The sequence below is a fragment of the Cyprinodon variegatus genome, unplaced genomic scaffold (genome assembly GCF_000732505.1).
Source record: "Cyprinodon variegatus isolate N-32 unplaced genomic scaffold, C_variegatus-1.0 Scaffold77, whole genome shotgun sequence".
Taxonomy (NCBI): Eukaryota; Metazoa; Chordata; class Actinopteri; order Cyprinodontiformes; family Cyprinodontidae; genus Cyprinodon; species Cyprinodon variegatus.
In genome coordinates, this window is record NW_015150530.1 from 1453943 (window position 1) to 1479968 (window position 26026).

General features: G+C 37.3%; 1 protein-coding gene across 1 annotated transcript in view; it reads right to left on the reverse strand.

Annotated features, from left to right (window-relative positions):
• Positions 1–26026, reverse strand: part of tmem145 (transmembrane protein 145) — an 84507-nt gene that overhangs the window by 49293 nt on the left and 9188 nt on the right. Inside the window, exon 2 of the mRNA XM_015372865.1 lies at positions 3436–3510. Within this exon, the coding sequence (XP_015228351.1) occupies positions 3436–3510 (75 nt within the window). The remainder of the gene's footprint in view (positions 1–3435; positions 3511–26026) is intronic.

Below are 26026 nucleotides of genomic sequence, written 5' to 3' on the forward strand. Positions count from 1 at the left end.
TCGCCTACTTATTTTGGTTTGAGCAAATGACTCATCTGAGCTCAGGTAATTCCTCTCCCATGCACTAGTTGTGCTTTGCCCACACCACTGACAAATTGGCTCCATTTTCCTCTACTGTCACAAGCTTCCATTTCTGTTGGTTATGGTTTTGAGGGTGATACTAAAATGGCAACAGCTGGGTCTGAATCAATGATGGAGCTGGTTTTAGAGTGGTGTGCAAACTCTGTTAGTCTTCGTTGGCTTTTCGGGGGAGCACAACCGCGATGCATGAGCACCTTAAAATGACTGACTGTCTGTGGATGTAGGGCAGGCCCCCTCAACTATTTGGTAATGTTTTGTTAAGCGTTAAACAACGCTGTGCAGACGCATTTATAGTAATTTTTGTGCCTTTGAGAAGGCACCTGACTCGAGACAGAGGGTTTATTGAATAAGCACACGCAGACACTGTACGAATGTGACTTTTTTTAAATTGGCATCATTATCCCACGGCTACTCTGCCAACCACCAGTAGTGCTACAAGACATATTTTAGGTTTTGGCCATTGAGTTGCAAAGGTCAACATAAAAATAGGTTCAAAATAAAAAAATAAAAAACTCAAATGAAATTCCATTCCTTTGATTATTTTGGAGAAGAGTCGTTAAGATTAGTCGACTAATCAAAAATTTTGTCGAAAGATTAGTTGTTTAGTGGCAGCTCTATTAACGATGGTGAGTTTGTATTTGACTGTCTTTAACTTCAGTCAACCAAAAGTTTGTGAATCTCTTGGTTGGCCAAGGATGTTGTGGGAGGTTTTGGGGAAGGTATGCAGCAAGCTATACAAAGTAATTCAAATGAACTGATTTTGTTACAGCCTAGCAGGCTTCTAGTGTAGATGTAACAAATCTTCCAAGGCTGATTTCTCCTCAATTTGCGCTATGTACATTCCTCCTTTAATTGTATGATGACAACATTTATTAGATCATTTTTAGGCAATAGTGGCCTTTATTCTTGTTATTTTCTCTTATCATTTTTATTTCCACGTTTGACGTCATTGGAAAGCTAAGACTCCAGTCTGTCAGAATCTATAACTAACTCAAAAGGTTTCAGGGTAGAATTGTTCATGGTTCAGCCACGGCCTGTTATATTTAGGTCTTTAAAGAAACACTCCTGAAGGGGCTTAGCCGAGCTGTGCTGTTCACATATATTGTGCAAAAATGTTGTAGCCTACAAGAATAGCTTAATTAGAGCTCATGACTGAAACATTTATTTCTTTTCAACCTTGAAAACTTCTTTTGTTGATAGTTTGACATGTTTACAATGTTTTATATATATTTTGTTTCTCTGCATTCGATTATAATACAAATTAACACTTCCTGTAAATTCAATCTGGAAGGCTCACTTGCAACCAATCTTATCATGACACTCTGCTCCAGCCTATCAGAACAACTGATCGCCTCATAAGCCAGTCACCTTCCTTCCGAGACATCCTTGCTTCCTCGCTTCCTGCTACACTGCATCCCTTCTCCATCCCTTCATACCAATGGACTCCCTACAGCTCCCCTGCTTCTCCAGCCTCCATCTTTCCACCAACATCAGACTCATCCACCTGCGAAACAGCCAATCAGCTCTCCAGGAAAGCCAATCGTCATCCAAAGTTCATCTTAAAATGCCTCCAATACGCTCTTGTCTGCTCCTGTGTACGGGCGGCAGATGTGCTGCCCCTCCTCCACCTTCGTAGCTAGAGCTTCATCAAAGTGTCATTCCTCCCGGACTCTTAATGCGTTCCCTGTCTCATCTTAACCGGTCCGCCAGAAGACCCCCATGTTGAGCCTGGATCTTCCAGAGGTTTCTTCCCAACGGGGAGTTTTTCCTCTCCACTGTCACTCCATGCTTGCTCATCATGGACAGGTTTTTTTCAACTTGTGTTATCCAAACTGGCCTTCCATCTTCCAGGTCCCGGAGTGAAGCTCTAGCATCAGCTCATGCAGTCCACTGGATCTCGCCATAAAGCTCAGCATACCGTCTCGCTAATCAGCAGTCTACAGACTGACCAACTTCATCTATCTCCACTCCACCACCAGTTTCAGGCCTGGGGGGAAACAGCCCTATTCTTTGCTCCTGTTCATGCATATCTATCAAAATTAAATGCTATGTTTCTTGCCGAGGTCTGAGCGCCAAAGACAAAGTAATTGTATCAATACATTTCTTCTAATTGTCTTCTCTCTTCGTGTGAGTTTTTCAGATTGAAATATAGTTAAAAGCACATTTTTCAACCATCAGCTCAACCAAAAGAAGCCTTGGCTATAATTTCAGCAGTTCAAATCATTGTATGCTTTGGAACATTTGTGAGGCATTATGGAAAATTAGGTAACAATTTGGCACGGCACAAACAGGGGAAAAAAAACTATTTCTGAGAGAAAAAAATAATAATTTTCATTTTAATGTAAAATGTGCGCGTTGAAGATATGAATCCATGCTTTAAAAAAAACTATTTCAGAGGTTTTAAAATGCTAAACTTTTGTATTTAAACTCAGCCTGTTTTCAGCAGAACTAACAGCCAACAGATGTTCCACCACAATCTGTGGCCTTGGGCTGGACAATATATATATATATATATATATATATATATATATATATATATATATATATACATATTGTGATATAATCTTCTTCAATAACTCTGATATAACTTTTGAAAGCATTTCAGGGATTTCAATATACATTAAAGTCTATGATTGTAGTGTTTTCAACACACTGGCAATGTTCCCCACAGACATGGAGCCTGTGTCTGCATCTGCAGGCTGTGCTCCATGGTGGGCTAACCTCCTACAGCGTACATTTTTAGCAGAACAATTAGTGGCCACCATAAGGTGAGGAAACATCCCAGTTTTGGACTACCTGTACCCTGCAAAATCTGTCCCAGCAAATGTCTTAAATTTTAGTATTTCATGATATCACATTGACTGTGTATTATAAAGCTCATAAGCAGCAGGTAGCCACGCAGGTTAAAGCAGAAGAGCTGAGCACTGCGGCTTTCAATAAACTCAGGGCGGATAGAATCTGTAACCTAGACTTATCTAGTTACGCAGAACTACTTTCAGCGTTTAAGTATTCTGCTGGCACCTGAGCACGAATGACTTATTAGTTTCTTCATTACAGTAAAAATTACTGATTTTTCTTTATGCGAGTATCCCCAGGTGGAAATAGTTTTGTACAGCTCTATGACAACATTAAATGTTTTTTTCAAACAAGTTAAAAAAAGAAAAAACTCTAAATGTCTCTGTCCTTTTAGCTGCTTCCATATTCAGAGGTTTCCAAAGCAAGTTTTTAAGTTTGCTTACAGACCTAGCGATTCTTTTTAAATCAGATGTCATTCCCGTCACAACAGGGATTTAAAGTCAGGTACCCCTCATTCAAGTTTGACTTGCACATTCCACATTTTATTAGCAGTCTTACCTTCGGATAGCGAAATCGAAAATCCAGCCTCCCGAACTCGGTGAGAAAGCAAAAACGAGTGAGGAAAACCCAGTCCTGCAGAGACAAAGAGAACAACAGTTAAATAACCTGACAAAGCAATGATTAAAATGACAGATATGTCTGAAAAGTTGTAAAATAAATTCAGCATATTCTGCTCAGTTAAAAGGAAAACCCAAATAAATTTAAAATCAAGCCAAATCTTTGTTTTTAACGAACATCTGGATAAAACATCTGCACCAACAAATGTTGCATAAAATTGAATGAAGTTTCAAGAAATGAACAGAATTACATTATCAGTCAAGTTTTAAGAGTCAGTAAGAGTTAAACACTTAAAATATCTAGGAAAGAATTTGACTTTATTAAGCACTAAATTAAGATTTTTAAACCCCCCCCAATAGGTCAGAATAGCATATCTTGGTTTATTAATGGGCATGGGATACTTTGTAAAATGCTTTTTACTAGTAAAAATCTGTGATAACTGAGATAACTTTTAATGTTATGGCAAAGCAAGCAGTTTATCCTTTTTTATATTAATATTTGAGGTTTGTTCAAATTCAAATTTAGAAGATGAAAAATTGGATTCAATCACAACATGGCTGAAGTTATTACCTTAATTTATAAATAACAACTAAAACAGAATTGTAAGAAAGAAAATGAAATGCTTCCAAGGGACCTATCGTTTACTATGTCCGTTCCAGTGCCTATCATCATTAGAATATTTTCATTATTATATCTTCAGCACAGGGGCCACAACAGGATTGGGACAAGTTGTACAGGGTAAGTGGCCCCTGTTTTCTCCTGTCTAGAACCCCCAATGGTTTTTACACCAGTATAATTGCAACTAAATTCATATTTCAGTGTAATAAAAGAAACTAAATGGGTAATAGCTTAGCTCTATAGCCTGTTTATGGTTTTAGCAAAGATATTTTCAAGTCTCATCTTATTGCAATAGTTGGTGTTTTGGATATATCCCTATTCTTGAAGTGAGGTTTAATATGTTTCTGGGGATAAAAACAAATTTTTTCAGCCTCAGCATATGATGTTTGCATTTATTTGATTACTGTTTAGATTAATCAAAGTTAGAACCAGAGACAATTCATAAGTAATCTCATGATTAAAGTGTAATCAGAGTACAAAAAACAAGATGTGAATCATATGTGCCACAATCCTAATTAGACTTGATGTTAAGTTAGAAAAGAAGATTTCAAAGAACAAGGGGGTAAAAACAGCAAATAAGAGGATCTCAAGACAGACAATGCAAGTCGGTGTAAATATGTTGGCGCAACAAAGAAAAAAGATTTTAAAAAATGAGTAAAAACAGCAGGGAAGTTTTCAGGAATATTAAAAAGGAGCTAAAAATAAAAGTAAAATGAAGTTAGGTTGAGTTGGTAGGGCAAAGAGGTAAAACTCTGAAAGAGAGTAAACAAAGAAGACATTAAGGGACCGCTGTGCATGTTAATGAAAGAAACTACCTGTCCTTAATATCATTCAGCCATCAACTTGGCAGCATGAGACCAGATAATAGTGCTGAGGGTGCGCGTCACTTAGATTACATAAGGCACTGCGGCAGTGTTGGTATGTCAGACTAGTCACTAGCGGTATCCATCTAAATACATATATACTGTATACATATATACACACACACTATATATATATATATATATATATATATATATATATATATATACACACACACACACACACACACACACATATATATATAAATAAATACACATATATAAACTTATATATGCAAATATATGTATACCACATATATATTTACTTCTGCATTTAACTCATCCCCTTTGGAGAACACTGGCCTGCCATTGTGCGGCACCTGGGAAGCAGTGTGGGGTTGAGGGTCTTGATCATTGATCCAAACCTATTCAGAGCACAAGCACACTGCTCTAACCACTAGGCTAACACTCCCCCTACAGCTTCTATACAACTAGGGATAGGCACACGTTCTGCAGATATGGATTGCTGAACGCAACACATGCATCACAAAATCAACGTTGTGTAGTGTTTACACACACTTTTCCATCTGGATGGCTGTTGAGTCTGAGTAGGCCCAGCTGAAGGCAGGGAGAGTAAATGAAGGGTAAACCAGAACGAGACATCTAATCCTGAAAATTACATGCAAATAGCAGCTCTCTCAAACACACAAATAACAGAGAGAATTTTGTACAATAGGACTGCATGTGAAAGCCATATAAGGTATAATTATCAGTATCTTGAGTGCTTGTTGACAAAACAATGACAGAAAAATCTGAACTAATTTTGCATAGAATTATATTATTAAAAGGCAGCCAATGTTCACATTTTCCATTTCATTTACTCGTCTCTTGTGACACCTTATTTTGGTTTGTCAATAAAAAGCCATGAAAAAAAGAGAACATATCATCAAGGCATCAACTCAAGTGTCTGAATGTGATTTTTAAACTGTAGCTCTTCCCAAAAAGTTGAAGTTGTGACGTTAAAAAAAAATGTCACCATGGTTATTTTTTTCTTCAAAACCTAAGTCTCTTTCAGATGAAAAAGTTAAAAGTTAAGTTAAGCCTCTACAGCCTCTGATCCAAAAACAAGCTACTAATAGCTGACTGATCTAAAGGACTTTTCGACTTGAATTGGTGGTTTAGTTGTAATAAAACACCAGACAGGTACAATTAAAATCATGGTTCCAACATGTGGTATATTAGGCACATTATTTGTTAGAATAACACATATTAGACAAGTCGTCTATTGAAATGTGCAAAAACAGACAGGGCCAAAGCTAAGGTTAAATAGCGATGCTTGAAATCAGTATAAAACTGATGAGGCATTCAAGGATACCCACTGAATACAGAATAAAACCTTGTTTTCTCTGTTAATCAAAAGTTGTTCTTTAGTATTTGTGGATGGACTTTGTTTTTAACTACAATTTGTTCCCCTTTTTAGTGCAGAAGAACTAAGTACTCTTCAAACTGATTAAACATCAGATTCCTATTAGCTTGTCCCAATGCCCCTTTTCATCATGCATAAACACCATATGTGCTGAGGGATTTTCCAGATGGAAGAGAAAGTTTACTGGAGGGTTTCCTAGATTCCTACATTTTCTAGGTAAGAAAGTCTGCAGTATGCGAGCTGCATTCCAAGGGTGTGAGTGAAATTGATTAAACAACATTGATTAAAACACTGCTGTGACACTCATATAAAGCACTTCAACTGAAACAATACACTGCTATGCATTATATATGCATTTTCACCCAACAAAAAAATCATTCTACAAGTCTATTGGTTTTTTTATTTTTAGCAAAAAAGTGCCAATGATTTAAATATTTAAAAATCCATTAAAGTGTGAAAAAATATACATTCAAAGTGGACCAAGATTTAAATGATTTTCAGCAAAGTGCAACACTGATGAGCGTTAATGTAAAGCAGACTGCTAAGTGGACTGATCTGCATGCACTAAAACAGACAATAGAGGCTCAGAAAATCATTGGAGAATCGTCCATCTTGAAGATTGGGAGGGAGATGGGTTTTCAGGGAGATTGACAGGTGCTGGAGCGATAAAGACAGCCTCTTCTTTAGCACGCATTTTCTATAGAACCAATCTCCCCTGCAACGGGACTTTTAACTCCGGAGTCACCTCGGGTGAAAGATGGCGGGATTTGGTGTACTAACCCACCATCTCAGAGCAGGACCCTACAGTGGAATTTTCAAGACTGGATAAGTGCAGTGGCGTGAAGAGACTTTTTGAAGGGCAGGGATAGGGCACATATATAATTTGTCCTTAACCTCTTTAGGATACGTTTTTGCTTACACACACCTTTACTACTCCTCCAGACATCCCTGTCCACATACGTTTTCTTCATCCTTCACCATTAAAATACACAGCCAAGCTATTTTTTGCCAGGTCAAGATCCGTAATTGCAATCGCACCAAACAGGAGAAAGAACGCTGAGAAGATCCGGTTGTCAAATTAAAATAGGGTTACGGCAGATTGGCAACTACAAATTAGAGCATAATTCTTATATATTCCCAAAAAAACTAAGACCGTTTAATTAAATTACTGGATGCAAACTATTGGTACTTCTGTCACAGTCTTGGTTTTCCATTTGTTGTCCTCTGCTACCCTCTTGTGTCCTCTTTCCCTAGCTCTGTTTTCTGCTCTGCCCTCAACTGTTTTCAATCCCCTCGTTAGCCCTCTCTTTGTCTCTGTCCCCTTTAAAAGCCTCCCTTTTCAGTTCCTGTTTGCTGGATCCTCGTCAAACACCGTCTGCTTGCTCCAACTCCTTCTCCCTGTGCCCACCTCGTCATGTTTGTGATTCCCCCGATTTTCCCCAAGGTTTCTGGTACGTTAGACTTGTTTTCATTTTTTTTTTTTTTTTTTTTGGATTTCTGGACTTCTGGTTTCTTGTTTTGTTTTCCTTGGATTTTTGGATAACCAGCCTCTGTTTTCTGTCAAGTTTTTTTAAATTAAATCCACAACAGATTCACCTCTGCCTCTCTGCCTCTCACATTGATCAAAATAGCCTATTTATTATACTGAGTGGCTTAAATGTTTCACCAAATCCAGCCACAACAACTTCCAAGAGTGCCTCTCACAACTTGCAGGCATGGATTAAGAGATGCTTGGAAAAAGAGAAAAAAGCAATTTTCCATGATCCTAATTATCTCTATTGCAAGACACACAACAAAAAGAAAATATTTGGGCAGAAACATGTGATTGATGCTGATGGTGAGTTTTAATTAAGTAATGTAAAATTAAGCGTTTGTTACCGCAAGCTTTGCTCCTACAAATTGAACATTATCACGCATGCTCTCCTCGAGCTCCAAAAGTAGTCGGAGCAGAGCAAGATGGGAGGAACCGCAGAGGCTGTAGGCTTCGCTTTGCGCAGGAGGTCTGGAACGGAGCAGGGCGGAGGATGTGGGATTTGGGGGTAAGACAAATTGTAGGATCTATGACTTTGTTAAAAAAAAGGTAGGATACTATGAGAAATCTAGAAAACACTATATTATCCATAAAATTTCACATGTATAGTTACAAGATTCAAGATTTCTTTGTCATCCAGCCGGTACAGTCCATCCAAGAGGACAAGGTGTCCGAGGCCTTGCTGCCAGAGAATAAATATCCCAATACCGCAATTTTAACAAAGCTCACATTTTTATACTAGAAAGTCTTCAGCTCTCGATGGGGTGCTTTTTCATTTGCATTAAAATGATATTTAATAAAAATGCAATGGAAACACTTTTTTCGCATCACAAGTTACATGATCTGGACCTTACTGCCTTGTAAAAAGAAGGCCGGAGGTAGCTAGAGGATGATGGTGCTGCATATTTGAATTAATAAGGAGACTGAATACTTTTGATATTTAGTTTACAACAACGAGCGCAATGAGCAATAGAACAGTGCCTGAAATCAGAGTTATTGCGTGAACAATGTATTCACACACCATTTTAATTCTATTTGTTGTTTAATGGAAATACAAGATTTGTGAAAATTAGCATTTTCGCAATTTGCAGAATTTAGACATAGTTTTGCGTATATATTTGTAATGGATACAACTACTGAGAAAAGGAAATGTATGGATCTAGATCGGTCTCAATTATCACAAATACATATATTTGATTTTTACATGCACAGGACAAGATCCACACACGCACAGCATGATTCACGCAAGCACAGTTACAAAGTACCAGTAGTCTTTAAACTTCACTGCTTTTGTGTGTGGATTTTTGAGACTCCCCTGGTGTGCCTCAATACACAAATGCATGTTTTTAAGCAGGAAATGGTTTGCCACAAATCACAAAGCTCCCTTGTATAAACCAATCACAAGAAAGTACTCCAGGTGGGATGACCCGCAGATTCCACCTCCTCCGTAACCACTGCGCTCCGCCCCGCTCACATAAGTTGTGCAGTGCACTTGCACACTCATGTTAATCAATGAGAACTATTCCACATCTCCTGCCAGCATCACCATCCACGTCCGTCTTCTCCACCCTTTACCGTCAAAATACGGAGCCAAGCTATTTTTGCTCCGCTCCAGTCCGGCTAGGTCAAGATCTGCAATTGCAATCGCACCAAACAGGAAAAAGAACGTCGAGAAGATCCTGTTTGTCAAATTAAAATATGGTAACGAAAGATCGGCAACAACAAATTAGAGCATAATTCTTATATATTCCCCAAAACTAAAACAGTTTAATTAAGTTATTGGATCCAAACTATTGGTACTTCAACATACCAGGAAGCAGATTTCTCATCTCCATCAAAATATTTATTTTATACTCGGAGGCTTAAAAGTTTAATCAAATCCAGTCACAACAACTTTCAAGAGCTGATTTGACAACTTCAAACGAAACTTCTTATCGCACGCATGGATGAAGGGATGCTCAGTTTGGAGTTAGAAAACAAACCGATTTTGTATGATTATTCCTATTACAAAGACCCACAATGAAAAAATAATGTTCGGGCAGAAACGTGTGTAACTGATGCTGATGGAGACATTTAATTATATCATGTTAAATTAAGCGTTAATTACGGCATGTTTTACTCCAATTAATTAAATAATAAATAGCGCGTGCTCTCCTCGAGCTTCAAGGATGTCGGAGAGGAGCAAGACGGGAGGAACCGTGGAGGATGTAGACTTTGCTGTAATGGCAGAGGGGAGCGGGGTGGTTACGTAGGATGTCGGATCTGGGGGTCATCCAACGTGGAGTAGTTTCTTGTGATTGGCTTATACAGGGGAGCTTTGTAATTGGTGGCAAACCATTCCCTGTTTAAAAAAATGTGTCTATCGAGGCACATCAGGAAAGTCTAAAAAATCCACACGCAAATTCAGTGAAATTTAAAGACTATTGGTACTTTGTGTGCGTGTGTGGATCACATATGCGTATTTGTGAAAATTGAGATAGATCTAGTTCCATAGAAATGGCTTGCTGTAGCTGAACCCAGGTCGTTTCCCTCTACTGAATTGCTGTTAAGTTATGGTTTAGTATTTGTTAATGGACTTTAATTCGTTTGAATGCAGCGTTTTCTACTACTTCAGAGGCATTATGGGAGCAACTGTCTGCACACTCCATGTTTTCCCTGATTTTATTCTACCTGAGTAACAAGGGTCAATTACACCTGATGGAAAGTAACAAAGTACATTTACTTTATTACTGTACTTAAGAACTTTTTTCAAGTATCTATACTTTACTTGAGTAATTTTTGAGGCAGGGTACTTTCAATCCACTACATTTCAAAGTCAAATATTGTACTTTCTATCCACTACATTTGGAGAAAGTTCCTAGTTACTTGTTTCTTTTAGCTCAGCTCAGCTCGATTAATTGACTGAATTGGGAACTCCACTGTTTTAGAGATTTACATGACATTCCATATATGTGAGAAAGTTAGGGCGAATATTATTTGTAGTTTATAAAAATGTATTATTGAGGGCATTAGTTGTTGCAATGTGACCAAGTTGTTGTACTTTCTTTGTGGCAATAGATTCAACCTTTTTTGTTTTGTTTTTTAAATAATAAATGACAATCAAATTTTATTTTTTTGTGGTATTTTTATGCTCAAGTTCTTTACAGATAGTGTAGAATTTGTAGCAGGTGGTTCTACACATCATTACATCAGGTGGTTTCTGAAAGTTGCAATTTTCTTTAAAATTAATGATATTAAAATATGTATTTTGTATTTTTGAATACTGAAGTTCCATGTACTTTAAATGCATGTACTTTTGAATGCTTTTTTTTATGAGTACTTTAATACGTAAACTTGAGATGTTTTACTGAGTAACTTTTACATGTAATGGAATAAGTTATGACTATGAGTATCAATACTTTTACTCAAGTACTACTATTGAGTATATTGGCCACCACTGCCACTAAAATATACAAATTGCCAAAATGACAGAATAAAAAAAAAAAACAACATGAATAACAATGAAGAAAGGGTATAGAGAGAGACTCATAAGGTCCATAAGATTTAGGAAAGATCAGAGTTGGTCCATTCAGACAGCCGTGAAAGAAATATGGATACAAGTCTTGTATGGACAAAAAGACTTCATTTGGGTTGCATTTGCCTGCAGTGTCAACATATCTTAAAAAATGAGGATTTGTTGATTTGGACCTGAATGCAGATTAATGCTGCATAGTAGTTTGATGCGCTCTAATAAATGAAAATCAATGAAACAGAACAGAGGCAAGAGGAAAGCAGGGGGACCAGTAACTGCAGGGTAACTGCTTAAATAGAGCTGGGCACAAGTGCAGACAATAAGGAAACACAGGTGAATGGAATCGACTAATTAACTGGAGGCTCAGGCTGAGGGAGAAAGGTTAAAACAGATCATTTCTCCAATAATGTAGAAAAAAATCTGTAGCAAATGTGTTGACAAAAACCAACTATAAACACTAAGAAATAAGCAAGAGAAATAGACAAAAAAAAAAATAACTGACACTAAAGGTAAACAAATCAAACTAATATGGCAAACCTCTAACAGCCAAATAACAAAACTAACAACAGGCTTAAGGCAAAACCAAGACAAGGAAAATAAGGGGGAACTGACATAAAAATAATAAATAAAAAAAACTCAAAACGACCAAACCATGACAGAAAAATAACACAACATAAAGACAGTTTATGGGGTCTGCTTCTCTGCAGGAGCAAGCAGCTTTCCCTGCAGATGATTGCCTCCCTTCTATTTATTCTTCTTTCTCTGGGACATTTCTAAGCCTTGTCATTCTGGGCTGTGGGTGTGGAGAAGTTATAAAAGAGTTGCCAAAAGGAAACTCTGACAAAAACTTTACACATAAAATCCACTGATGCAGCTACACCTGACACAAATTTGTGTGAGTTGCTTTTTCTTAAAATAGAAGCTCTTTAAAATGGTACAATATATTTGACTTTCTTTATTCTGCCATGGTTTTTTGCAAACACACGTCAAAACTGAGAATTGCTATCTGTAAAATAAAATAAAATTAAACAAAAAGGTATTTTTTTAAACCTAATAAATTATTTTTGGGTTCTAAAATTGTTTTTTTAGATGCTATAAGTGTAATGCTAATGTGGTGGAGGGAGTCTAAACAAACTTACTTCAAGTGCAGCTGTTTTCCTTGAGAAAAAGGAAAAACTGCCAAACCAAATTTGCCTATTAGAGTGTAAACCTTATTGTTATCTTTTGAAGCTCCAGTGAAAATGTATTTCTCTGTAGGCAAAGACAGTAAAGAGGAAATACTGTACAACAAAGTTACAAATGCAGTCATACTGCATTATGCCAGCTGTTCCCAAAAGGTAGGTATGAATATATAGTAATCATTTCTGCAAAAAGAAAAATAACACTGCTTCCATGTTGGGGTGTGTAGAATGAAAGAATAGAGACTAGCTGAATAAGAGTGGATAGGTCTGCATGACTTGCCAGGTGACAGCAGGTGAACAGACTGTGGCTCCGGCAGAATCCATTGAGCTCCGAGCAGAATCCTAACCTCTGTGATCTACCTGATGATGGGTCAGTGCGGTCTGGTCCTGCTGAGCTCCAGCCTTTTCTCTCCACACTTTAGCCATTTATACCAACTGGTGAATCATTTCTAATTAGAGGCAAATGAAAGAGTGAAGGTGGGAAAACATGGCCTCATAGATTAGGAGGGTGTGAATCCTGCAAGGACTATCTGTGCAAACTGTCTATACTTCAGAGGGACTAAAAAAAAAGTAAATTGATGATACCTTATATTAGGCAAGACCATTTTATTTTTCTGTAGCACAATTCATAAAAGGCAATTCAGTGTTTTACAGGAAACATAGTATATAGAGATAACAAGGTGACAATAAGGTGAAAATCAACAAAAGTTAGAAAAATTTAAAATAATTAAAATGTAAAAATAAATGTTTAAAACTGTAATTTTAACAATCATTTATCCATCCATTATCTGACACGCTTGTCCCAAGTGGGGTCGCGAGGGGTGCTGGTGCCTCCAGCAGTCAATGGGCAAAATGCAGGGTACACACTGGAAAGGGCGCCAGTCCATCGCAGGGCAACACAGGACAAACAACCATTTACTCACAGTCACACCTAAGGACAATTTAGAGAAGCCAATTAACCTAACAGTCATGTTTTTGGAATGTGGGAGGAAGCTGGAGTACCAGGAGAGAACCCCCGCATGCTCAGGGAGAACATGCAAATTTCCTGCAGAAAGAACCGAACCCAGAACCTTCTTGCTGCAAGGCAGCAGTGATACCCACTGTGCCACTGAACAGCCAACAATCATTCAATAAACAATTAAAACAAAGTAAATATTTAAACTTTATTCAACATTGTGGTCAATAATGGGACGGAGTGGCAGCCTAGTGGTTGGTGCATAGAACTTGGAATCCTAAGGTTGTGAGTTCAAAACCCACGACAACAGCCAGTCTGTGTAATGACAATTTAAAAAAAAAACCTTGAATAAAGTGTTCAGTCCGCAGATCAAACAAACCAACAACTTCTGCAGATTTCAGGTTTTCCTGGAGTTGATTCCAGAGTTAAATTAGCTCCACTGCTCATTGTTGACTGTCCTTTTAAATTCTGGTCCTGGAAACAGACACTTCTTATATGAATCTGAAATGTTCGAAGGCCCAAGACCCGATGTCATCAATGCAACATTTAGAACATTTTAAACTTATTCAGTACAGAAACAGCCTTGCAGTGAATTAGGCTCTAATGGGGTATGATTTATTTCTGACAGAAGCATTTTGGAGTTGTTTTTTTGTTTGTTTGTTTTTTGGTAAAACTTGAAAAGACACCATTAAAATGTTCAGACCTTTGGAAACAAAAGCCATTGCTCTTTTTTTCATATAGAATCAAAGTTGTAAAGGAAGAATTTAAGCAACCGAAGAAAGACCTTGATATCCCCAGCACTGGCAGTGGACTATACATCCAAATAAGCTTCTATTCGGTGGAGGCTGGGTTCATTATGTGATCACACAGGGATATATACAGAAATGTGAGTGCAAAGAGTTTGATAAAAAATAAGGATGCTATTTCTAAATGCAATATGCTGTTAAGTATAGAAAAATCTGAACATTATGCTGTTTTTCTTTTTCCCCAATAGATCTAAGGGGCCCGAAATATTAAGGCAATAGCAACAGGTTTCTGTTAAGTTTTATTGATATTTGTAAACATTTCGAAACTGTATTTTAATATGCACTTGTGCATATTTTGCATGCAGCTTTTATGACTTTATATAATTTCGGAAGACATCTTTTTTGATAGATTTAGACAATGTTTATCTCTACAAATAAAAGTACAATAACATGGATGTGATGCAAAAATGCAGAAAAATAGGCCAAAGATTAAAACACAAGCACTTTCAAAAAAGTTGAATGATCAGGGTGAATAAGGATCTTGTAAAACATATTGTCTTTTTAAGAAAAAAAGAAAACACTCCAGAACAATGTTTTAAGTAAATGCTGCTTTGCAAGCTGCTCCAGTTGAAGTCATTATTTAACTTTGACTGCTAGTAGGTGTGTGCTTGAAATTCTACACCATGTATCTATGTTTGATAGTATTATTTTGATGCAAAAAAAACATTATTTTAGTTGTCCTGATATGTTGACAGTCAGCAAAGAATGCTTGTCACGCTAGCCGACAGCAGAATGTAAAAAAAAAAAAAAAAGCATCCACCACTTTTAAATAATTTATCTGACAGAATTTTGGGAATATGGCAGAGAAAAAAGACGCTGTGGCAGCGTGAAAGACGAGACACACATAAAGATGGAAGCGCTGTGTGAATAATGAGAACAGCTTATCATTACCCAGTTTTATCGGCATCAGTTTTGTATTATCTTTACACTAAAGGGTTGTTGTTTTTTTACTATTTTCTAATAAACCCAGAGTACATTTCCTCGTTTCATGTTCAAACTCATATTTTGATCAAACCTGAACCATAAAGTTCTACATCCAACTTATTTGAAGCACCATTTAAGATTACTGAAACTTTTATTCAACTTGAGGGAACATGAAGGGGATCATTTCAGTGCTTGTTTAGCATTAGAATAAGATCCTCAAAGAGCAGGTTTTTATATTCAGCTCTAAAAAGGATTATTTCTCCCTCCTGGTTAGTCTTTGCTTCAATCAGAGGAGTTCAAGTTTCTTGGTGTCACCTTCATTAGTGATGTTAAAATGGAGGTAGGTCTGGGCAATATGAAGAAAATCTAACATATGATATATTTGGGCTATAATTGCGATACCAAATATATATACGATATGTTGAAATTACCTTCAAAAACAATGAAGTGCATAAAATGACACTGATATACTGATTCAAACTTTTGATTTTGAATCTAAAACATTTTATTTTGACCAGCTCTAAGCTTTTCATAAATAATACTGCCACATAATGTTTTTCGGTGCCAGCATTAGACTTTTAACAAGATCCCAGCAACCAAACAGGAAACAAAGCAAAAACACAATATTACTTAAAATGGAAATTAAAAAGGCCTCTTTTGTGCATAGTTTAAAAAAATGCAGAACGAAAAAAATAATTGACCTCAAATTACAAAAACAAAAGTCGACCTACTGTCCAAAAATAAGAGCATTATCAGAGCATCTCAAAGCTATTTGCATTGACCTGTATGTGCTGGGAAGTTTAAAGAAGCACAAAAAGTTGTATGATTGAGAACATTGCCAACTGTAGACAACGCCTGCACAACCTCTGAATAAGACCAAATCACATTGCAGGTATTAGAGTATCTAAACACACATCAATTTAAAACACACGGTGTTGGTATGGTATTGGTTTCGGCCAATACTGCACAGCCAGGTATCGGGTATCGGTGCCAAAAAATGGCATCGGTGCAGCACTTGTTGCAATAGAGTCATCTTAACTATTGCGCGTTGGAAAACTCAAGATACATCGAGTATATTCGATATATCCCCCACCCCTAAATGGAGGAGGACATTTTATGACTGATCGGAGCCTTTTCTACTGTGCTGAAACAGAAAGGGAAAAGAAAGTTAAGCTCAAACATTAGCTTAACTGATGAGAAATGGATCATGGCTGAAGGAATGAGATCCTGGAAGCAGGCGGCTGAAATGAGCTTCCTCTGTGGGGAAAATGGTCTCAATTTTAGAATGAGGGTGAGGAGGTGTGTCATATGTTGGGGGGCTGAAATAGAGCAACTGCTCCTCCACATGGAAACGACTCAGCCAAGAATGTAGGGGTATTTGATCAGGATGTCTTTTCTTTTTAAAGGTTTTTGCTCTGTATGTCCCAGTGGGAGAAGTAACNGCAGCAGCTTGACAAAGCCATGATGGCAATTATTTTACATCCAAGCACTATGCAGTTCTTCAAATATACACACACATCAATTTAAAACACATGGTGTTGGTATGGTATTGGTATCGGCCAATACTGCACAGCCAGGTATCGGGTATCGGTGCCAAAAAAATCGCAATGGTGCAACACTAGTTGCAATAGCGTCATTTTAACTATTGTGCGTTGGAAATCTCAAGATACATCGAGTATATTCGATATATCCCCAACCACTAAATGGAGGAGGACATTTTGGACTGATCGGAGCCCTTTCTACTGCGGTGAAACAGAAAGGGAAAAGAAAGTTGTGCTCAAACATTAGCTTAACTGATGAGAAATGGATCATGGCTGAAGGAATGAGATCCTGGAAGCAGGCAGCTGAAATGAGCTTCCTCTGTGGGGAAAATGGTCTCAATTTTAGAATGAGGGTGAGGAGGTGTGTCATATGTTGGGGGGCTGAAATAGAGCAACTGCTCCTCCACATGGAAACGACTCAGCCAAGAATGTAGGGGTATTTGATCAGGATGTCTTTTCTTTTTAAAGGTTTTTGCTCTGTATGTCCCAGTGGGAGAAGTAACAGGGTAGACCCAGAACAGGTTAGATGGTCCATATTTCCTTTAGGATCATGAGTCACTTGGGTGTGAGCTGGAGCCTGTCAGTAGATGAGTTTCTGAGCTTTCCTCCGGACCAATTACTATTACAACCAATTTCAGTTAACCAGGAGTCACTGATGAGTAGTGTAAAAGTGTCCAAAGGATTGTTGGTTTAATTTAAAGTATAATTTGAATTCTGAAGCAAAAAAAAAAAACAAAACTATAAAATAAAAAAATGCTTTTGTCCTCACAGCCAAACAGAAGGATCTGATCACATATTTTTACCTAATTTCCTTTTCCACTCCTACGGCCTTTGGATCGCAAAAACAATCAGCCAAACACCTCCTGCACCATTATACAGCAATTACCTCTTTCCAGCGTTCTCTCCTACATAAACAAGCCCTGTAATTTCTGCTCTGAGAAATAAAGTGCAACTAGAGAAACATAACGTGTCGAGCTCTGCTGCTTCCATATATCACTACAAACAAAACCGCAGCCATATTTCAGCTACTGCCATCCAGCTCCAGCGCCGGGAGCCGCTGGGTTATAAATTCAAGGGAAAAGCCGGGGACTCACGCCGACCTCGGAGCGTCGTCTGTGGGTGACGCTTATGGCTGTAGCCATGACAGCAGAAGGAAGAGCTGACCCAGAGATGCATTTCAGCAGTGGGCAAAAAGGGGTTGTCAAGGTTGTGATGGTGGAATGGAGGAGGGGAAGGTGGGGTATCATTTAACATGGCACAGGCTGGGGCTGTGAAAGAACCCTTTTGTTAGGGAAACAACACAAACCCTTACCTACAAACATCAGCATAAAAAACTGTTCTTTTTTATCCCCACATAAAGCATCCCCCATCGCCACTCCCATCTGAAAACAGTTACTGCACACTCACTGTGCCTCACCCTCGTAGCAACTACAGAATACCGTCTTTTACAGCTGCCATAGAAACCTCAAAGGACATGTCTTCATCTACAACAAATAATCATCTTTATACCTTCCTGCTCTCTTCTATTCGTCCTTGAGATATTCAAAAAACTCCCAGCAGTAGACACTGATGTTAAAAGCAGTAAATTCATTTGACTTCTTTCTAATATGAGCAAATTCTCTGGCCTCTTAACATACAATTAGAGTAAGAGGGTGCCACTTGAGCAGCGAATAAACAGATTTCTAAACTGAATGCAGAGGAATTAACTGGCTTATCCACTAACAAGGGCTTTCAGGTGATTAAAAAATATTTATATTTAATTACAGGATAGTAATGAATTAATCTAATTAATTGTACTTTAATCTTATATCTGCTAAAGCAGTCATGGGAAACAATTATCCACTATAACTGCAGTCCTTTAAGTTTTCCATGTAATCCTGCTCCCACACAGCCTATTAGTTCTGCACAGTGACTCATAGATTGGAATCAGGTGTGTTTGGGCAGAGATATGAGGTAACCTTGCAGGGTGATAGTAAAGGCTCCCCATAACTGTGCTAAAGGTACCAAAATAAAGAGTTTGAATTCTAGGACATTACAAAATAGTAGTGCAAGGCTAATCAGTCTTACTAAGGTGGCTTTGCTCATTCGTTAACCACATTTGGAAAGCGTGGGTTGGTGCATTGTGCTAATGGTAGCACTAGAAGCAGTAGCCACATAACTTCCCCCGACATGTTTTGCATTTAAATTATTCGACAAGCTGGAGCGGATTCATAAGAGAATATTCTTTTTTACAAAAATTACGGATCACCTTGCTGTGGTTGACAGTCCTGTCTTCAAGTAAAATTTTTTTTTCTTCTGCTGATATTGGCAGTTGGCATTCAGCGCCCCAATTTTATAATACCTCTGCTTTGAATCAGCACTCTGAATTAGTCTCGATTATTTTTTATAGCGCAATATTTTAGCATATTCTATTAATCTAATTAACGTGTTAAATTGGCAGCACTAATACTGACTCATAATTGAATAAAAAAGCTCCTAAATTTACAGCCAAATATTTCTCAATTGCAACAGAAGTTAGTTGACAATAAAAATACAGAATCTTTTATTTAAAAAGGAAAGAAAAGGTCTGTGGAAAAATTTCAGTCCCAGCCTGTAGCCTTTAATATGTGACGAGAAAAGCCACTACTTTTCAAGAAAGGCTTTGAGGAGGATTTTGGGAACTTGGCTGCAGGGATTTACTTCCTTTCCACTGCAGGGGCTTTATAGGGGTCAGGCACTGATGTCAGGTGATAAGGCCACGCTTTCAAATCGGCCTTCGACTTCCTCCCAGAAGGTATTTGATGGGGTTGAGGTCAGGTTATGCGCACACCAGTTAACAGTTTCTAAAACAAACTCAAATACCTTTCTTTTTTCTTTTTCTCCTTTTTTTTGGGGGGGAGGTGGTGTTTTTTTAAGACCTGGCTTTATAAACTGGGAAGTGACAAAAGAGGGACTTTTTAGGATTTGATTAAATATTGGACACACAATTTTAACATCAAAGTTTTTGTTACAACTATTTTCTAAGAAAAAATTAGAGCTAAGATTATAAGGCGATTCAAATATACAGTTTCTCAAATGTAAGGATTAGAAAAACTGTAAGCAGACACATTAGCACTTGAGGAAGTTTTATGCACATCTATTACGGATATAGGGCTGATTAGAAAATTGTTTGAAGTGGCAACTTTCCAAAGACATTAATCACTATTTGCAGCCCTGATCAAAGCCTTGGAAAAGCTGCTCACTCTGGTTTATCCTTTAGTAAGTACAGACATTTTATTTATATAGCGCCTTCATATACGGAGTGCAAATAAAGTGAAATATAACTATTGACTTATAATAAAATAAAGTCCATTTAGGGTACAGATTTGGAATTGAAAACAATTGTATTCTTATCAGTTATAGAAAATATAACCAGAATTATTCCATTATTGTGTATATATCTATATAAGTAATATATTCTTAAAAATTTCTTTAAATAAATTACTTCTAATATTAGGTCATTATAACAAAACTTCTGGTTTTAAGTGAAATTATTCTGCAGAACTGTGTAATTTGCCCTTAAAAAATACTGAAAGCTAGGAGCCGATTTTAGCCACGCCCTCTCTTGTTGTTTTTTATGTGTAACTTTAAAACTTTCCCGGTCTGTGGCTCATACTTTATATCTTTTGCCAAAATTGGTAAGGCTACTAAGACATATACCTGGAAACACACAAGAAAAACAGAGAAATAAAGAAACAGCTGCATGTTCAGACATCCACTTGAAAATTGCTATTGCTGTCGGAGCCAAGATTGCAGTCTAAATTACTATCAATACTAGCCAGTAAATAAATAAATCTGGCACTGTTTATTGGCAAATTAATATACAAAAAATAATGCTGCACAGCTCACTGGTTTGACAGGTTTAGCTGTATGAATTACTCTACTGATAAACACAGTATGCCAAAAAAAAAAGAAACCTGCAGGGGCTTGGAGGAGCTTTAGCAAGTTGTACTAACAGGACTCAGATTTCTGTTTATGAATATATATATATCTATATATATATATATATATAGATATATATATATATATATATATAATTGAAGATATTTCTTGCTTAGAATGTCTTTGAATGCTGTCAAAGACATTTTAAGCTTTGATCATTTTTGAATGTAAAATCTAAAACATGAATTTTACTGTTAGGAAGGTCTGGGGTTCCAAGCTAGCTGCTGCCCGTGTTCTCACTAGAACTAAGAAAGTAGAGAACATCTACCCAGTTCTGAAGTTCATCCACTGGCTCTCTGTAACTTGAAGAATATACTTCAAAATCTTTCTGTTAGTCAATAAATCACTGAATGGATCAGCACCGCAATAAATAAAATATTTATTGTCAGTGTATCAACCTCTCAGATAACTCTAGTTCAAGCCTAATCTGTACACCCAGAACTAGAACCACACATGGAGAAGCAGCTTTTAGTTCCTATGCTCTAATCTGGAACAAACGCCCGGAAAACTGTAAAAGTGCTGAAAGCCTAAATTATTTTAAGTCAAAGTTAAAAACCCATTTGTTTAGAGCTGCCTTCGATTGTTAAATTAAACTGTTAACTGAGGTACTATTAGTATAATGTTGCGATTCAACTGTTTTATTTTCTTCTCTACCCTCTTTTATCGTGTGTTTTTTTCTCTTATTTTTTTACTTGCTGTTATTCTTTCTTTTTTGTTGTTGTCCATTTTTTTTTATTTGTATTCAAAATGTTTTTGCTTTTATTCTGCTTTTATTTTTCTTCAATTTTATTATCAAATTCATATAAAGCAATATGAATTGTCCATGTAATGAATTGTGCTATACAAACAAAACTGCCTTGCCTTGCCGTAAAGATATGGTCTGTTTGATGCCTTCAATTTAGTCCGAATGATGTCTCCTGCAGAACTGTTGTATCAACTGCTGCTTGGAGTCATAATCTGGCATAAACGCATTAAACTAAGTCTTCTGCACTTCAAATGCTTTAGAAACCTGTGTTAAGATCTACAGTATCAAAACTAGCCTGTCTGTTGTGTTTAATTCCCAGCTCTCTGCTTGATTCTTGTGCGTTATAAGATCTTCCTGGACCATATTCAAACAAAGCTGAATTTTTTTAAAGGTAAATATATCACAGTGCTTTTTAAAAACAAACTTTGTAAACTTTATTACCCAGGTGTATTTTTTTGTTATTGCACATTGATTAGTAAAGGTATCACACCACAGTATAGCATATTCTTTAGCTCTAATGTTCAACTCAGGAATGCTGCAAAGGGAACAATGCAATAAGCTATAAGAGGCAAACCTTAGAACGTCAAATATCAGCCTCAACTCTGCAGAGGTTTCATTAATTAATAAAAAAAAAGAAACCTAAATGAATATGTTTAATCATTTCCACTTTTTGCATCTTGCTTTAAAGCTTACAAAGCAAAATGTCCTGAACTGCAACTGAAAGAAATAATGCATTTTATTCAATGAGCATGTACTTCCAATCCTGATGAAATCTACTGAAATAAAAACATTACTCCATCTAATACGTGACATATCTATGATTTTGACAGTCATTAAAATCATCACTGAAATAAAATGGCAACCAATATCTTGACCCTCATGACTGTTTTCAGACATTTTATACACCAAGCAATCGACAAGTAGTTGAGTTAATGAATTGGGTAAAATAATTATAGTTTGCACCTGCAGGGATTTAAAGCTCTAAAAGATTGGCTTGTTTATTTTGAAGGGAGATGACAGAATCTGAAAAAGTCCTGAGAGGCTTGTTTAGGCTGCCATCAACACCCTTGTTTATAGATATTGGAGATCGGCCTTTTTTCCAGTGTAGTCCTGTTTCTCTGACCATGACTGCCTGGATGTGCTCTCTTCATCCTCTGACATGGGAGTTGGCTCGGAACTCGTCTGCGTGGCTGTGTGTTTCCTGGACGGGGCCGCCTTTTACAGCTGCTTTTTGTATCTCTGCTTCTGTCTCCTTGAACCCCAGTCGGCCTCGGCAGATGGCCGCTCACACTGAGCCTGGTTCTGCTCAGGTTTCTTCCTGTTAAAAGGGAGTTTTTCCTCTCCACTGTCGCTACAAGCACGCTTAGTGTGAGGGATTGCATCCGAATCAATGAGTCAATGCAATCAACTGTTTTTTCTTAGACAGAAAACTTTGAATCAATTTGACTGTATGATCTGGTGAACTTTAAAGTGCCTTGAGATGACTTGTGTTGTGAATTGGCGCTATATAAATAAACTGAATGAAATGGAATAGTTTGCTAGCTTTCAGGGCAGTTTCCACTCAGTAACAGATAAAGTAACTAGCAATAACTGGCCTAGCTCAGCATGTCACAGGAGAGCAGAAACAGTGAATGAGGTGTCTGCTTTAATCCCCTTTTAGTCCTCCTATTTCCCCAAGGCCACTGCATTGTGATGCAGAGTCACTCAGCCACCTCTCAAATTCTCTGTGTGTGTGTGGTTTTAGGCTATATGTTTATGTGTGGAAGCACACCTCATTAATCAAGTCCTATGCCTTGATGCAGTATCTAGTCAGTTCAGCATCTCCTAGCTTATCTTTTGCTTTAATTCTTGGTTGAGTCCTCACAGTTCAGCTATCCTCTCATCTCCATGGATTTCTGTCTCTTTTTTTCCACTTCTTTCTCCCAAGATCCATGTTTGCTTGCTAAGCCTCATTAACAATTAATTACCAGTCAGCTAGTCAAGTCACCCCTGGACCGCTGGGCCTCTCAATGATTCATTAGTCAGAGTTACACAACGCTGCAAACCATAAACATTCACACATACACACAACTGTTTGGTTTCTATTCTTTCCATCGGGGGGGTTGGGAGTGTTAACAGACTTTTGGAAACACACATACACACACAAACACATTATAGCTAGCATATGGAGACACCTTCTCACATGCTTGCACCCATCTGCACACATCCAGGATCACCTGTATCTAATCACGATATCCTCATTAAAAAGAGATGAAGGAAAACTGATTGAGTAATTCCGTCCGCAAAAGGTGAAAAGTATTTCAAAGTCAAATAAAAAATGTCGAGGTGTTTTTTAGTCAGTGGAAAGAAATCAAAACAGTTTTTTTACTAAAAAGTTAAAATTATTTAATTCAAGCTATAACTGGAGTCTATTTTTCATTTTCTATGACATCCTATTATCACCATTAATCCCGACCCAAAAAAGTGAAATTTAATAACTTTTACTACATTAACCTTCACATTCATTATGGGTTTTTCTTTTTTTTTCTCCCCACAGGTTGGAAAGCGCCGACTTTAGGAAGTTGAAAGACCCACTGAGCGGCTGATGAATCTGGGTGCCAAACTTTTAAATTAAAAAGAGAACTTTCAAGGGCACATGCCCATTTTCATCTATTTTCAAAAGGGTTTCCAGACACTTCTGGTCCAATCCAAAAAAGTTCATTAACTAGGCAGACTAAAAGCGTTTAAAAATGCCTGAAGCCAATTTCCTTTCTTCAAAAGTATTCAGCTGGAGTCCAGAAGCCCAAGATTGAAACAAAAATATAGTTTTTATTCTTAATATGTTGGGTTTTTTTTTGGTTGGGGTTACTTTGATTTGTCCAGTCCGTCAACTTCGCACATAATAAAGCATTGCTTTTTGTGTGATGCAAATAGTAAAGCATTGCTTTATTGTGTGGCATCATCACTTTTTCTCATTGTTTTCCTGCTATTACCCATTCATGTTGTAATTAAAACTCTTGCGGTAAATAATTTTGTGTCCTAATGATATTTTTTTCTGCCCAGTCCATCTGAGTTTTTAATTTGTATTCCTCCTGTGATGGAGTCTTTAATGAAGCAATGGTTATTTATTAGGTTGATTTCTTAGTTCCCCCCACAGTTAGTCGTCTGCTATTGGCTTTTCTCTGTCAGCATCAATAATAGACCTTTTGCTCCAATTAAGCATAACATTTCTTATTTTTTTAACTTTTTATTTTACTTTTTAAACAACTCCTTCCTTTGTTAACTGCTTTACAGAACAATTGTTGGAAATCGGTTTCATTTAAATAAACTTCACTAAACCTGGACAAATTTTAGCGATTAAGACATGAATTTATTATTTTGTATTAGCTTTAAATTGTAATTTACAATCAATAGCTTTTAAAACTAGCATAATTTCACAACATTTGCTCTGCAACTTTGATATAGTCCCAAACAGTATTTCAAATTATGTTTTTCATGTCCTTTTAGTAATTAAAAACAATAACGTGGGAATTTAATCAAATATTTAAATTTAACCCCCTTAAAAATAAAACCTATATTTCTCCATTTATTTCAGATTTTACACACCAACATAAGAGCCTATTTTCCTAAAGTGACAGCGCAGATCAACCAAAGGTTATTAAAAGTCTTTACTGAAGTTAATGTTTGCCACTGCTCACATACTGTATACACTTCAATGACATAGCAAACACTGTGCTTAACAGCGGGTGGATTTACTGGCTTGTTCAGTGGTCCTTTGCTGCTGCTGCTGTTTGTTGGAGGAGGACAAAGTTAATTTTCCCAGCTGGTTTTCAGAACAGCGTCCTTCCTCTGCCCTTAAATCTGTTGAACCACAGCCTTCTCATAGGGACATTTTATCACTGCGTCCACACGCTCTGAGACACTTAGACTAATTGTGAATATCAAGCTGCCATACAAAAAGCAGTTGACCAGTCTTCTGTCCCAACCGCATTCCATAGCTTCGTTCAGGCCTTAGGGTCATTTCTGCAGCCTTGTAATATTTTTCTATCAGCTCATTGCTCCCACTGTGGTCAGTTTCATTGGTTGGTTTAGAGCTCAGCACTAACTTTGCACCGTAGATGAGAGAAGATAAATCAGGATAGCTTGGAGCAGGGATGCCCTACTAATGTTGATGAGGCCTTTATTCAAAATAATGTGCATTCAGGCATTCAAAGGGTGCTGACAGACATTTGTTTCTTTGAGACCAACCCAACTTGAGTTGCCTTCTCTCAGTTATCAAACTTTTTCAGGGATCTGAGCTAAGCTCTCTGAGCAGCACGACTCACTGGAAAGCTTGACCTTAAGGAGAGGGAAACCCTCTAACCCTGCAGCAAACAGGGCCAAGAGGAAGCAAAGTGGCAGAAGCCTCCACTTTAACTGCAGTCATTAGTTATAGCAAATCTGTTCACGTAGTTTAAGGGTCACAAAAAGAGGACTTGCTTTAATACCTGTGATGAAATGTGATCCCCAAATTCAGATGTGTAAACAAACCTAGATCCTCACAAAGAATCAGAA